Source organism: Schistocerca piceifrons, chromosome 11 (assembly GCF_021461385.2).
Source record: "Schistocerca piceifrons isolate TAMUIC-IGC-003096 chromosome 11, iqSchPice1.1, whole genome shotgun sequence".
Lineage (NCBI taxonomy): Eukaryota > Metazoa > Arthropoda > Insecta > Orthoptera > Acrididae > Schistocerca > Schistocerca piceifrons.
The window spans coordinates 51,062,836-51,079,390 of record NC_060148.1 but is presented as its reverse complement, the minus strand read 5'-3'; the positions used below and the strand labels follow the sequence as shown (position 1 = coordinate 51,079,390).

Here is a 16,555-nt window from a genome sequence, read left to right as displayed (position 1 = left end):
TTATATATTTGTTTTTCAGGATTAGATCCCGAAGTCACAGTCTACCACTTTGGAACTGACAATATGAGTAAGTGTCATAATTTTCCATTATTTCCAGAAACTTTTCATGGTTCAAGAAAATCATGCAGTGCAAACTTATCTCATTGGTAGGCGTATTTGATGATTTAATAACTGATTTGGGTCATTTGATTATTATGCATAAAATCTCTAAGTTCACTGAGTTTCTATATTATTACTTTTGTTTTTATAGTCGGTATGAGTTGGAATACAGTTTACATATGTGTTACATACGTGTTGGTAGACCTTGAGAGTGGTAATCATGGCCTTTTTCTAAATTATTTTCATAAAGGTTTAGTGCTCCCGTCTAGATCAATATAACACATGAATAGACGAAGCTAAACAGAATCTATTTCACATAAGTAGTCGTGATATACAGGTATTTGACATGTCTTCCAGGATTACAGTAGTACATTGTACACCGCCTTCCATAAATTTATATTGACTACAGAAAAACCTTCTCACGTTCACAATATTTATATAACCAATCAGAAACAGGAATCTGATAATGGTAATCATCTCAGGAGGTATCCATCAGAAATTGTAATGCTTGTGCTGACTACGTTATATCCCTGTTTCTTATCTGTTTAAATTCATTGAGATATGGGTTCAAAATTATGGTACGTTTGCTTACAACGTGTCCTTTCATAAGTGGCAGAGTTTTTAAATTAATAGTGGATGTCATTATTGTGGTTCAGCTGAAGATTTGCTTTCATGTAAAACATAGTTCCATAGAACCTTCACATGGACACAAACAGTAAATTTTGAAGGAGTGTTAAGTATTCCCATCTATATAGATAACTTGTAGCACTTACTCCTTCAGTTTATTTTGAACAACATACTAGTTTCTCTTTTCTTGGAAATAATGGTTATTTTAGGAAGACAGGTATGACCTTAAGAGCCAGTTACATGGCACATACTGCAACTATACCAGTAGCATTATGATTCTCTTGTTAGTAACATTAGTAAATCAATAACAAACCATGTTCCTCTTCACAGTGTGAGATATGTCATGTTCCCTATTATGATTGCTATCTGAGTGAATGTCCATCAAATTATTGCTATTTGCTTTCTGTAACAATACGTTACAGAAAGTAACTACAAGTTGGTCTACATTTTCGAAGCAGTATGTAGTTCAAAAATGGTTCAAATGGCTCTGAGCACTAAGGGACTTAACATCTGTGGTCATCAGTCCCCTAGAACTTAGAACTACTTAAACCTGACTAGCCTAAGGACATCACACCCATCCATGCCCGAGGCAGGATTCGAACCTGCGACCGTAGCAGTGGTGCGGTTCCGGACTGAGCGCCTAGAACCGCGAGACCACCGCGGCCGGCAGTGTGTAGTTGATACGTACACTGTTTCAAGGAACCACATGGTAAACAAAATGTCATTCTAGAATGGGACGTAATTGATGTCTGTAGATCATAAATTTTAAGTAACCACGTTGGTGTCGTCTGTAAGCATTAATTTAATTTCACACATAATTAACGCCTGCTGTGTGCAGATTGTTACCAGAAACTTGAAGCGTAAGGGGACGCTAGGCTATACAAAAATGTAACTCCTTGTTCTGATGTCACAGAAACTTCCTGTGATGAGACAAGTTTTTAGCCGGTTAACTGATGAGTTACTGATTTTATAATTGCTAATAGCAGGCTGAACAGCACAAAGGCTTTAGTCAAATCACGCAAGCTATTTACAGAAGAACAATTTCTGTGTCAACGCTCTAAGGTATACAGAAATACAAAGATAGGAATATTCCTCTGAAAGCCAAATTATTTTTATTCCTAATTGCAAAGAATTCAATACATTTGATTGTATGAATTAATTATTTTAATAATTTGAGGTTCTCCACATTTGTAACATCCAATTAGAGTTCCCTGGAATTTTGTGTAGGGCACCTTTTTCTAAAGAGTTCATATGATGGTGTATTTCGTTTTGATAAGACAAATACTGTGGTGAAGTGTTGCATTAAAACATGAATGATATCTATGTATTCCATCTAGTTCCCCAGAGTAGGTTTTCAGCTGTTTACATGATGTACTGCCACATCATGTGATGTATATTTCTGGAAGGCAGGATGGTTTGGTTGAGTTACCCAGTGGTTACAGACAGGTGACTCATAACTTTCATGTAAAATATTGGGAGTTAGTTGTTGTAGGATATACACTGCAAGTCTAATGTCAGTGACATCTGAGCATCTCATGTACCTGTTCAGTTTGTGTCATTTACCTTCTGCCTAGTCTGATGCACTGTCGCAACTTCCACCCTGTGCCAACCTCTTACCTTCAGAGTAGAACTGGTTATCTCACGTTCCATGTTGAAAATTCGTACCAGGACGTAAAATCTTAGAAATATTTTCCTTATGTTTGGTTGTAGTAGACACCTTCGACGGAGGAAAGCCATCTTTCCCTCTGCATGTCTGCCTCTGAAATCCGCCTTACTTTGTCCTTCATCTGTAATTTTGCTTTCAAGGAAGCAAAATTCCTTCATCTATTTTGTGATCCCAGACTTTGACGTTAAATTTAACGCTAATCTCGTTTCTGGTATTCCTCATTACGTTAATCGTTCATTTGTTCACACTAAGTATATATTTGCATTCATTTGACTCCCCATTCCACACAACAGACCTAATAATTCTTCCTGATCTTCACTGACAGTAATGTTTTCAGCGAATTTTCCCCATGGCACTTATAACCATGACTGTTAATCCATCTCCTACGTTTGTCTTTTATTTAATTACGGTTTCCTAAATGTACAGATTAGACAGTGGCGGAGAAACACCGTTCCATTAAGTTACACCCTCATTAAGCACATCTCTTTTCTCATAGTCTTCCGTTCTTATAGCTTCTTTTGTGTTCCTATATATATCATTGTATACCCAAATTTCCCGGTATTTCTAGTCATTTCACGCTGTAGAACGCTTTTCCTAGGTAGAAGAATTCTATACAAGTATCTAGATTCTTATTAACTCTTGAATACATTACGAAGTGCAATGCAGCACATGTGTTTTGGGTTCTGTCGTGTTTCCTATGCACTTACGCTACATCTGTTCTCCAGAACAGAGCTTTCTTTGTGGACCAAAGTCTCCTCCAGCCACTCACCCTCCCACGGATGCAAGACTCTTAAGCTCAACATCGAGGTGATAGCATGCAGGAGGATGGCACCCTGTAATACTTGAGAATCGAGACAATTCTCTTGGCGGCCAGATCTGTCCTTTCATTCCTCACAATTCCGATGTGTTTTTGTACCCAGCAAAAAGACACCTAAATCCCCAGTCGTTGTAGATGGAGCAGAGACTAGCTTCCCTGCTGAGTACAAACGTCTCACAGGGTGAAGGGAACGTAGAAAATCGGATGAGACAAGAAATTTATCACTGGAAGAACGTCTCACCCACTCCAATGACCGCAAGATCGCATAAAATTCTGCATAAAAGACAGTAAACGCTTAAGGCAGTCTGATCTTGAGGACAAGATCTGTCAAAAAAACATAGCAACCAACAGGATCCCCCTGTAGCGATAAGTGCATAAAAACAGCTATATTGTTGTGGTGCCCAGGTAAAATGTCAGAAAATATGTCACTAAAAGCGGAAGCAGGAGTGTAATCTCTCTTGTAGCGCCCCAAATCTAAAATCACTCTGGGTCTCTCCAGTAACCATGGCAGCAGGCAGTTAAAACCCTGGATTTGGGGCAGTACTGGCTCCTCACTGAGGGACTCCAGCACATGGTGCACGTGGATCGCAAATGGCATTGTGGCTCTTCAACGGTAGGAAATAAGTGGGATGAGCAACGTTATAGAGTGTGGGTGAAGTTGGAGCTGTGAGGAACTTGCATGCCTGATGCAGTAGGTGGAACTGCTGGTGACACCCCCCCCCCCCCCAGCTTCTGCACATAGGCTGGGTATGGGACTTGTCCTATAGCGACCTGTGGCCAACTGCAGACCCTCAAGGTGGACAGTGTCAATTCAAATCAAAAGGCCTCGTCAATGCATAAACTATGCACCCATAGTCCAGTCATGAATGCATGAAAGCCGTATAAAACTTCAATGCTCAGATACACATTGCTGCGGCTCAATGCAAGTTCTTTAGCTGTCAGAATCTACATTCCTAAATCAATATCTAGGGTCCGGGGTCTCTCCCAGGAAAGCTGGTCCCCATGTGCCACAATGCATCCCTTGTGCATCAGCTCTCATCTGTGACTAGATTTTAGCTCACTTTCCTGATGAAAACCTCCAATAGAATCTTCTGAACCTCAAAGATCCATTGCTCATCTCATGACTTCCTATCATTCGAGCTTCTGAGCAGGCTGCCACAGCAGCAGCTTTTATCGAAGACCCAATTCTGGTATTTGCCACATAACCCAAATTGGAAGAACATTGGTTGTAGCACAAGTCAGAGACAGTCCTCAATGCCATTTCCACAAGGTGAATTGTGTTACTAGGTGTTAGTGTGCCCACAAAGCTGAAATTTGCCACACCTCCACTTCTATGTCTGTGGACTGGTGACTGGGCGACACCAAGGAATATTCTTCCCAACCATATTTTACAGAAGCGGCGCTGGTACCTATCTATACTCTTGCAGTCCACTCAGTTGCTGTCTATACAAGTCAAGTTGTAAAGCAAGCCAGTCACCTTCCAGACTAACACTGGGCCATCAGCTACAGTAATCGACTGGGCTACACAAGCCATTAAGTCTCCTCCAGGCACCCCTGCACAACAGAGTTATGTAGTTTTAGTAAAAACACCATTTCTGTTACAGGACATACCTGTTAGAGGACTTTTCCATAGCAAACGCTACTGTGGCGTTACAGTAACTCCAGCTTGGATTCTGATGGTTGTGGCCCCTCAGGTCTCTAACCTGTCCAGCATAGACTTATTCCATGCCTTGGGGCTTGAGTTCTGCGCCAATTCTCATGCAGTCCAAGCACTGGGCCTCTCCCTACACCACCTACATCTTGGTTAAATTAGGACCAGTGTTCTGCCAGTGAGCAACCTGGGGATCCAGTCGCATATATCCCTTACACCTACTGCAGCTCCAAACTCCAAAATTATTTAAGGTCCGTAGCGTCGAGTTTGCATACCAGGATAAGCCTCAACAGGACTTGCAACATCTTCAGGATGCGGGCGTCTTCATCCCAGTAACACACAGCCAAAGGGCCCTTCCTATTTGACTGTGGAGAAACCATCAGGCGCTGGCTGCATTGGTGGTGACTTCCAGGACACTGTGAATGCCCAATCTGTAGTCGTCAGATATACCACTCCCATGCTTCAGGACACTGTTTACATCTCGCTGGGTCTATGGTATTTGCCAAAAATGATCTTCATTATGCTTATTTGCCCAAAATGATCTTCATGATGCGTATCTACACCTCACACTGCGTAACGGCTCCCAGGAGACTGAAATCATAAACATCATAGCCACTCCTTTTGGATTGCTCCAATATACATAGCTTCCGTTTGGCATCGACAAAGTTACATCAATTTCTTGGAGGTACTATGTTGTTGGTGTGGTCTTCAGTCCTGAGACTGGTTTGATGCAGCTCTCCATGCTACTCTACCCTGTGCAAGCTTCTTCATCTCCCAGTACTTACTGCAACCTCCATCCTTCTGAATCTGCTTAGTGTATTCATCTGTTGGTCTCCCTCTACGATTTTTACCCTACACACTGCCCTCCAATGCTAAATTTATGATCCCCTGATGTCACAGAACTAGTCCTATCAACCGGTCCTTTCTTCTTGTCAAGTTGTGCCACAAACTTCTCTTCTCCCCAATTCTATTCTATACTTCCTCATTAGTTATGTGATCTACCAATCTTCAGCATTCTTCTGTAGCATTACATTTCGAAAACTTCTGTTCTCTTCTTGTCCAAACTATTTATCGTTCATGTTTCAATTCCATACATGGCTACACTCCATACAAATACTTTCAGAAACGACTTCCTGACGCTTATATCAATACTCGATGTTAACAAATTTCTCTTCTTCACAAACGCTTTCCTAGCCATTGCCAGTCTACATTTCATATCCTCTCTACTGAGACCATCATCAGTTATTTTGCTCACCAAATAGCAAAATCCTTTACTACTTTAAGTGTATCATTGCCTAATCTAATTTCCTCAGCATCACCCGACTTAATTCGACTACATTCCACTATACTCGTTTTGCTTTTGTTGTTTTTCATCTTATATCCTCCTTTCAAGACACTATCCATTCTGTTCAACTGCTCTTCCAAATCCTTTGCTGTCTCTGACAGAATTAGAATGTCATCGGTGAACCTCAAAGTTTCTATTTCTTCTCCATGTATTTTAATACCTACTTCGAATTTTTCTTTTGTTTCCTTTACTGCTTGCTCAATATACAGATTGAATAACATCGGGGAGAGGCTACAACCCTGTCTCACTCCCTTCCCACCAACTGATTCCCTTTCGTGCCCCTCAACTCTTATAACTGCCTTCCGGTTTCTGTACAAATTGTAAATAGCCTTTCACTCCCTGTATTTTACCCCTGCCACCTTTAGTATTTGATAGAGAGTATTCCAGTTAACATTGTCAAAAGGTTTCTCTAAGTCCACAAATTCTAGAAAAGTAGGTTTGCTTTTCTTCTAAGATAAGTCATGAGGTCAGTATTGCTTCATGTGTTCCAACATTTCTATGGAATCCAAACTCATCTTCCCCGAGGTCGGCTTCTACCAGTATTTCCATTCGCCTGTAAAGAATTCGTGTTAGTATTTTGCAGCTGTGACTTATTAAACTGATAGTTCGGTAATTTTCACATCTGTCAACAAGTGCATTCTTTGGGATTGGAATTACTATGTTCTTCTTTAAGTATGAGGGCATTTCGCCTGTCTCATACATCTTGCTCACCAGATGGTAGAGTTTTGTAAGGACTGGCTCTCCCAAGGCCGTCGGTAGTTCTAATGGAATGTTGGCTACTCCTGGGGCCTTGTTTCGACTCAGATCTTTCAGTGCTCTGTCAAACTCTTCACACAGTATCGTACCTCTCATTTCATCTTCATCTACATCCTCTTCCATTTCCATAATATTGTCCTCAAGTACATCGCCCTTGTATAGACCCTCTATATAGTCCTGCCACCTTTCTGCTTTCCCTTCTTTGCCTAGAACTGGATTTCCATCTGAGCTCTTGATATTCATACAAGTGGCTCTCTTTTCTCCAAAGGTCTCTTTAATTTTCCCGTAGGCAGTATCTATCTTAACCCTAGTGAGATAAGCCGCTACATCCTTACATTTGTCCTATAGCCATCCCTGCTTAGCAATTTTGCACTTCCTGTCGATCTCATTTTTGAGACCTTTGTATTCCTTTTTGCCTGCTTCATTTACTGCATTTTTATATTTTCTCCTTTCATCAATTAAATTCAATACGTCTTCTGTTACCCAAGGATTTCTACTAGCCCTCGTCTTTTTACCTACTTGATTCTCTGCTGGCTTCACTACTTCGTCCCTCAGAGCTACCCATTCTTCTTCTACTGTATTTCTTTCCCCCATTCCCGTCAATCCTTCCCTTATGCCGTCCCTGAAGCTCTGGAAAACCTCTGGTTTAGTCGGTTTATCCAGGTCCCATCTCCTTAAATTCCCACCTTTTTGCAGTTTCTTCAGTTTCAATCTACAGTTTATAACCTATGGATTGCGGTCAGAGTCCTTATCCGCTCCTGGAAATGTCTTACAATTTAAAACCTGGTTCCTAAATCTCTGTCTTGCCATTTTATAACCTATCTTATACCTCCTAGTATCTTCTGGATGATTCCATGTATATAACCTTCTTTTATGATTCTTGAACCAAGTGTTAGCTATGATTAAGTTATGGTCTGTGCAAAATTCTACCAGACAGCTTCCTCTTTCTTTTCTAATCCCCAATCCATATTCACCTACTATGTTTCCTTCTCTCCCTTTTCCTATTCTCGAATTCCAGTCACCCATGACTATTAAATATTCGTCTCCCTCCACTACCTGAATAATTTCTTTTATCCCATCAAACAGTTCATCTATCTCTCCATCATCTGCAGAGCTAGTGGGCATATAAACTTGTATTACTGTGGTAGTCATGGGCTGCATGTCTATCTTGGCCACAATAAGGCTTTCACTACGCTGTTTGTTGTAGCTTACGTGCACTCCTATTTCTTTATTCATTATTAAACCTACTCATGCATTACCCCTCTTTGATTTTGTATTTATAACCCTGTATTTACTTGACCGAAAGTCTTGATCCTCCTGCCACCGAACTTCACTAATTCCCACTATATCTAACTTTAACCTATCCATTTCCCTGTTTAAATTCTCTAATCTACCTGCCCATTTAAGGGATCTGACATTCCGCACTCCGATCTGTAGAACGCCAATTTTCTTTCTTCTGATACCGACATCCTGTTGAGTAATCCCTGATCGGAGATCCGAATGGGGGACTATTTTACCACTGGAATATTTTACCCAAGAGGACGCCATCATCGTTAACCATACAGTAAAGCTGCATGCCCTCGGGCAAAATTACGGCTGTAGTTTCCCTTGCTTTCAGCTGTCCACGGTAACAGCACAGCAAGGCCGTTTTGGTTAGTGTTACAAGGCCAGATCAGTCAGTCATCCAGATTATGGCCTCTGCAAGTACTGAAAAGGCAGCTGCCCCTCTTCAGGAACCACACATTTGTCTGGCCTCTCAACAGATACCCATCCATTGTGTTTGCACCTACGATATGGCCATCTGTATTGCTGAGTCATGCAAGCCTCCCCACCAACAGCAAGGTCCATGGTTCACGGGGGGGGGGGGGGGGGGGGGGGGGCGATGAGCTACACTTAAAGACGTCTCAGGGACCATGAGCTACCTTGACAATTTTCTGGTTGTAGGAAACTATACAGCTGATGTTGTTCTTCTCCCCATTCACAGAAGCTTACCTTTGTTGTAAACTTGGCATATGTTGAAACTTCCTGGCAGATCAAAACTGTGTGCCCGACCGAGACTCGAACTCGGGACCTTTGCCTTTCGCGGGCAAGTGCTCTACCAACTGAGCTACCGAAGCACGACTCACGCCCGGTACTCACAGCTTTACTTCTGCCAGTACCTCGTCTCCTACCTTCCAAACTTTACAGAAGCTCTCCTGCGAACCTTGCAGAACTAGCACTCCTGAAAGAAAGGATATTGCGGAGACATGGCTTAGCCACAGCCTGGGGGATATTTCCAGAATGAGATTTTCACTCTGCAGCGGAGTGTGCGCTGATATGAAACTTCCTGGCAGATCAAAACTGTGTGCCCGACCGAGACTCGAACTCGGGACCTTTGCCTTTCGCGGGCAAGTGCTCTACCAACTGAGCTACCGAAGCACGACTCACGCCCGGTACTCACAGCTTTACTTCTGCCAGTACCTCGTCTCCTACCTTCCAAACTTTACAGAAGCTCTCCTGCGAACCTTGCAGAACTAGCACTCCTGAAAGAAAGGATATTGCGGAGACATGGCTTAGCCACAGCCTGGGGGATATTTCCAGAATGAGATTTTCACTCTGCAGCGGAGTGTGCGCTGATATGAAACTTCCTGGCAGATCAAAACTGTGTGCCCGACCGAGACTCGAACTCGGGATCTTTGCCTTTCGTGGGCAAGTGCTCTACCAACTGAGCTACCGAAGCACGACTCACGCCCGGTACTCACAGCTTTACTTCTGCCAGTACCTCGTCTCCTACCTTCCAAACTTTACAGAAGCTCTCCTGCGAACCTTGCAGAACTAGCACTCCTGAAAGAAAGGATATTGCGGAGACATGGCTTAGCCACAGCCTGGGGGATATTTCCAGAATGAGATTTTCACTCTGCAGCGGAGTGTGCGCTGATATGAAACTTCCTGGCAGATCAAAACTGTGTGCCCGACCGAGACTCGAACTCGGGATCTTTGCCTTTCGTGGGCAAGTGCTCTACCAACTGAGCTACCGAAGCACGACTCACAGCTGTGAGTACCGGGCGTGAGTCGTGCTTCGGTAGCTCAGTTGGTAGAGCACTTGCCCGTGAAAGGCAAAGGTCCCGAGTTCGAGTCTCGGTCAGGCACACAGTTTTGATCTGCCAGGAAGTTTCATATCAGCACACACTCCGCTACAGAGTGAAAATCTCATTTTGGCATATGTTATTTTTTCATCCACCAGATCGAATATTTAGGACACATCTTCAGGACATCAGGCGTATGGCTCACACTACATTGTGTGCCTACCATCCAAAAATTACTAGCCTCGATAGATGCATTCCAGCCGAAGTCAGCCAAACTGTTATAGACCATTCATGCCCCATGCTTCAGCGATGCTGGCACCACTCGCTCTGTAACAGAGTTCCCTGGAAGTGGCCATCCTAATGTAATAAGGTGTTCCAAAACCTGAAGAAGGCCCTCTTCGACCTACCTGTCTCATGGCATACAATCCAACGAAACCATTGGTATTAGTGGCCGATACTGACTGGCAGACTTTTGTCCCATATTGAGAATGGCGTGGAGCGACCCACTGCATTTGTATCCAAGATACTTACAGCAGGATAGCGGAACTACATAGAAAAGGAGGCTTTGGTCATCATCTTTGGCAGCAAACGCTTCCCTGCCTGCATCTATAGCCACCGTTTCACACTCATGACATATCATAAGCCTCTAATGCGTCTCTTCAAGTATTCAGCAACTTGCTACTGTGGGCCCCGTTTCTCTCAGGATATGCCTATTGTATCCAATATCACCCTAATGCCGCCCATGCCAATGCCGATATCCTATCGCGATTTCATGTTAGTCACAACCCAGAATTTCATGAGGATCCAGAAGTCTGTTTTCATGAGGACAGTGAGACTGCCATCATCAAAGACCCATCTTCCAAGTGATGCACGCTTTGTGGGATATCACACAGTGACAGGCCATGTCCTCCAGGAGGATTTGCATTATACAACAGAAAGACAGCCTGCAGACAAAGTAATGTCTCATGTACCCAGACCTCCAAGCCTTCTGAAGCATGCAGCAAAAAAATGGTTCAAATGGCTCTGAGCACTATGGGACTTAACATCTTAGGTCATCAGTCCCCTAGAACTTAGAGCTACTTAAACCTAACTAACCTAAAGACATCACACACATCCATGCCCGAGGCAGGAGTCGAACCTGCGACCGTAGCAGTCCCACAGTTCCGGACTGCAGCGCCTAGAACCGCACGGCCACCGCGGCCGGCACGCAGCAAAAGTCTTTATCCTTGCATCACATTGCGCTGATAAAGGTCGCGATGGGCCATGCTCAGGTCCTCATTCCCAGAACCCTATGGCATTGGGAAGTCATTTTGACTCTCCTAGCAATACATCCACTGGAAGGGTATGGAGACATTTAATGCGAGAATGGTGAAAGGGTGCCTCACATGTCAAAACAAGCAAGGTGTGCCCTCCTGTCAGTATTTTCCATGGCCTCCTATGGTGACTCATTGGTCCTGTCTTCATTTGGACTTTGCTGGCCCATTGCTTGGATCTGTGTGGCGTCTGATTTTGATTGTGAGCAGTGGGTTCTGCTTTGTGTTTTTCATGCCATTCACAACCTCAGCGAAGACGATCCAGATTGTTGCATGGTTGTTCGCCCTTAAAGGCGTCACACAAGCCTTTGTCACTGACAATGGCCCCAATTATCATCAACAGAATTCTGATTCTTGCTATTCAATTTAATTTCATCAGTCCACATGGTCATCCTCACAAATCACCATTTTCCCTAGAATCAGAACAGCCACATACCTTCTTGTATCAATGGATTGTGTAGGTTTTCTTTGCAGGATCCAGTGCAGCTGTGGACACCCTCCATTTATTCTCCATTTGATTTGGCAGGCAATGTTTGAATTCCAGTTGCTGCAAAGAGGCTGTTGCTGCTGGCATATGTATGATGTATGGGCCCATCATGGATACAAACCACTAATGGGTGCACTCCAGATGCCTGTAATGCGACTCTCTTTGCGCCATCTACCATTTCCCCCAACCCAAGACCTCCTGTGGCCAGCCACAATTCGTCACGTTCTCATCCCATATGAATAGAAGTGGATCCAGTCCCCCCCCCCCCCCCCCCCCCCCAGAATGGTGAATGCTCCAACACGGTCGAGGCCTCCAGGGACTGCTGTGGCCTAGATGCACTTTTGGGGGAGAATGGCGGGCAGTGGCAATATGAATTATGGTTGTACCATGTATGCCACAGAATGTAACACTCATGCAGTCCATAACAGCCACGCAAGATTTTCAGAAGGCGCACCAAGAACTACAGACCAATAGATATCTCGAAAGGCAAAAGTAAGAGGTCGCTGGCCTTATCGCAAACCGTGCCCGTATATGGTCACGAGTTAGAGTGGGACAGCACGGTTCTTCCTGAAGAATAACTATTTAAGGAAACCCAGGGATCACTGTGGACGGTTCCCATCGACGAGAGTTGGCCGATTCATGCTACTGTCTCTACGCTATCGATGACGACAACTTAGCGGCGAGAAGTAGGCTTCTGATTTGGAAAAGAGCTCTCACTGATTGTTGGTCATTTCAATGTTGAGTTCCGGCTCCAGGGATCTAGGTGGAGCCAAATCCACTGAATTGTATTTTGTTCGGAAACGCAGAGGAGGTATAGTCTGATTGTAATTATAAATTGTGACAGTTAATTTTCCTTTCGAACAGACAATAATGGAACTAAGAAATTTTTTTGCTTCAACTGGGATACTCAATAACGAAAAACAGATGGATTTTGCAGAAATTATGAGCTCCACAGTGAGAATAAACAGCTAAATGGTAGTTCTGTTGTATGAATGCATAAGGCCCACAGGAATTCCCCCACATAGATGCAGCACAGTCACAGGCCTGTCCTCAGAAACGTGCTTTATAATTGCACGGAAGTTACCCATGTACTTGTCATCTTGTTTATCAACTTCAGTAGGATCTAAGTCATTAAGGGGCCTTAATGCAATCTCCTGACATCCACAGATAATCACCACATCGATGAAAGGGTCTAGCCCTTTTCTGTTTCCTTCCCACCTGCTCCACCAAGCCTTAGTCCTGGCGATGTTTCATATCTTTTGCCTTGTTCATCATCATGTGAACAAAATTTTGACAATGGATTAGAGTAGCTATATAGTAAGTACTGCACGCCTGGATGTTGAAATATTGAAGATCATGCTTCCACACCAGAAACCTGGAGTTTTCCAGGGCTGTAACATTTTGATTACTACCTTTACCAGACTCGCCATAGCGAAAAACAAACAGTACTTACAGAAGACACCGTCCTCTTTGGCAGAGTATACTAAATAAAGTTGAATGTACGATACTGGCAAATTTGCAAAGTGAGGGGAAATATATAAATTGCATTAGGCACAGAAAAGTTTTGGAATTGTTGTAGCTTCATGTGGTAATCAATTTTTTTTTTATACTTAGCGAACAAATACTTATCTCATAGTTACAGCCCGATCGTGTATTGTCTCCACGCAGCCAAACATAACCATTTCCAGCCAATGATCGTCTCAGTTGGACCAGAGGACCCAGTCCACTCCATGTAATCACAGTCCACACCAGTATGAAGCTAGCACCAGCTTACGCTGTGTCTTGTTGACAACTTGCGCCATGACTTCGTCGGGGTCTGCACCATCCTCGAACTCTACAATCAGATCTTACCAACTTTAATCGGGACTCATCCAATCAGACCACCGTCTTCCAGTCGTCTAGGGTCCAACCAATGGGATCACGAGCACAGGAGAAGGGCTACAGGGGAAGTCCCGCCGTTATGCAAATGCACTCACGTTGTCCACCTGCTGTCATAGCCCATTTACGTAATTTCGCTGCACTGTCCTAACGGATACGTTTATCGTACGTATCACATTGATTTTTGCGGTTGTTTCGCGTAGTGTTCCTCGCCTCTCAGCACTGACAAACGCCGCTGCTCTCGGCCTCTAAATGAACGCCGTCGACCACTGCCTTGTTTGTGGTCAGCGGTACTCTTGACGCTGTGGATCTCCAAATGTTGAATTGTCTAACGATTTCCGAAATGGAATGTCCCATTTGTCTACCTCCTCCTCCTAATCAGCGTTCAAAGTTTATTAATACCCGTAGTGCGGCTATAATCAAGCTGGAAACCTTTTCATGTGAATCACCTGAATACAATCGACAGCTCGGCCAATAAACTGCCGCTTCATACCTTTTGTAGGCTGGACTACCGCCATATGTGAAAGTGCATACCGCTATCCCATGATTTTGCCACCTGCGTGTGGCTGTAGCAGCTGGCATCTCTCGTAGTTTGATTCTCGAACTTCAACCGTGGACTTCCTCTGGTATTTTTCTGATGATATATATATATATGTCCATTTCACCTAAACAGATAATCAACAAATCCCTTCTAGCCAGCATTATTTTATTGATTTCGTTGTTTGTTATCTTATTAGTCCCTCTGACTTTTCACGGTGTGCCTTTAACAACACATTTCAAAAGTATTCCGTTTTTCAGTTCCTTACATCACAGAGTCCAGATCACACATTTACAAGATGCAACACAACAAACGCGCTTTTGGAAGCATTTTACTGGCGTGTTAGCAGTCAGTTTTAGAGGCTAACATCTTTTTTCTATGTTTTGTTCGGATTCTTACTTTTTCCTCTCTTTTTACTCCTCCAGCGATTTTATTTCCTAAATCAGCAACAAAGTGTCGGAGTACGTGGCCATCCACGACAGGTACATGGACGCTGATTTGTCGCCGTTTTGTCACAAACCATTAGTAATACAGTTTCGTCATGACTTTGTCCACTTCATTGAAGGTGGAATCTAAGATGTGCTGGATCAAATGGTGTCGTTAAGGATATGTGGGTATTCACGTGACTTATTATTTTGACACAGGAAGAATGTCGTATTGTTGTACAGACTTGTGAAGAACAATATTTCTACTAGGAGTACTATGTGGGTCATTTTTGACCCACAATGGATTTTCGAGGCCGTTACCCGCCTCTCTAATCATCGCACGACGAAACGCTCCCGTGACTTTTCATCATTTATGGGGTTGTACAACTTACCAAAATTTCATCCCCCCTAGCTCACACACCTGGAAGTATGAAAAATTTATCTGTTATACCAGTAGTACGATGTGGGTCATTTTTGACCCATACCTATTTAACGCACAGTTTGATATGAGGTAACACCGGTTTGCTGTCACTAAATATGATCTGGGCACGCCTCGACGTTATTCACGAGCTGTTAGAGTATATTATACTTCGGGCCAAAAAGAACATTAAATACGAAGTATTCGGTTCTAGAATGATACATTATGTCAGCGAGGCTTTCCGTTTTCTATGGACTGGCGACATGCAGAACTACGCGGAGTAACATTGCAAAACTACAGAATAACATATGACATATTATACTTCATTACTTTCATCGTGGCAGCGACAGTATAACAGAGGTAGTGGCGGAGGACATACGTTGCCATATGTAATTTTATTTATGTTCGAAACAGGCTTATGTGTTTTGAAACTATTTTATTTGTCTTGACAGAGCTGCTGGTCTAAGACATTATTCATTTATTTGTGTGTATGAGTTTTGAAGACGGCTATATTATTATACCAGAAACCTTGGTCTAGATTTAAAATAAACAAAATTTAGAGCAACTGTGGGCTGTTTTTCATTCGAGACAACATATTATACAGTGCAGAATCCCACCGCCCCCCCCCCCCCCCTACACTACTGTCTGGAGCACTGCTAACAGTTCTCTTACACTACAGCAGATGTCAGTCGCGTCGCCCTTATGGAACGTCACGACTGACAGCTTCTTCACCTAAATTAAACAGGCAGATGAGCGCTGAAGTGGAGACGACACACTGTATGCAACACACTCACAAGTCAGGCGACCATCTCCTCACAGATTACGATGGGAAAACGTAAAATATATCCGTATCCTGAGTAACATGCATGCTGGATGTCAGAAGACTGAGAATACTGAGAAGTAACTTCCAGAAACAGTGAAGTTTTATAATGACACTAAGGATGGAGTAGATGTTTTTGACCAAATCGCTAGATACTACAGTCTCAGAGTTGTTACCCAACGATGCCCTGTAAGTAAGTGTCTTTTCTTTGACCTCGCCATGATTAACGCTCGCACAATTTTTAAGTTACGTACCTCTACGATTAGATTACATCATGGTCAGACAGAGATTCCGAAATCAGATACTGGATTGTAAGGCGTACCCAGGAGCAGATATAGGCTGAAATTCAAGACTTTAGTCAGGAAGAATCAATACGCAAAGACGTGGGATACGGAAGTACTAAGGAATGACGAGATACGTTTGAAGTTCTCTAACGATATAGATACAGCAATAAGGAATAGCGCAGTAGGCAGTACAGTTGAAGAGGAATGGACATCTCTAAAAAGGGCCATCATAGAAGTGGGGAAGGAAAACATAGGTACAAAGAAGGTACCTGCGAGGAAACCATGGGTAACAGAAGATATACTTCAGTTGATTGATGAAAGGAAAATCAGGAATACAGAAATACAAGTAGCTGCGGAATGAAATAA

The 16,555-nt window shown here is 43.2% G+C and overlaps 1 protein-coding gene across 1 annotated transcript in view; it reads left to right on the top strand.

The window, feature by feature from the left end:
* The window catches only part of LOC124720356 (ankyrin-3-like), a 59,981-nt gene that overhangs the window by 12,343 nt on the left and 31,083 nt on the right, over nucleotides 1–16,555 (top strand). The window contains exon 3 of the mRNA XM_047245684.1: nucleotides 20–67. Coding sequence (XP_047101640.1) covers nucleotides 20–67 — 48 coding nt within the window. The remainder of the gene's footprint in view (nucleotides 1–19; nucleotides 68–16,555) is intronic.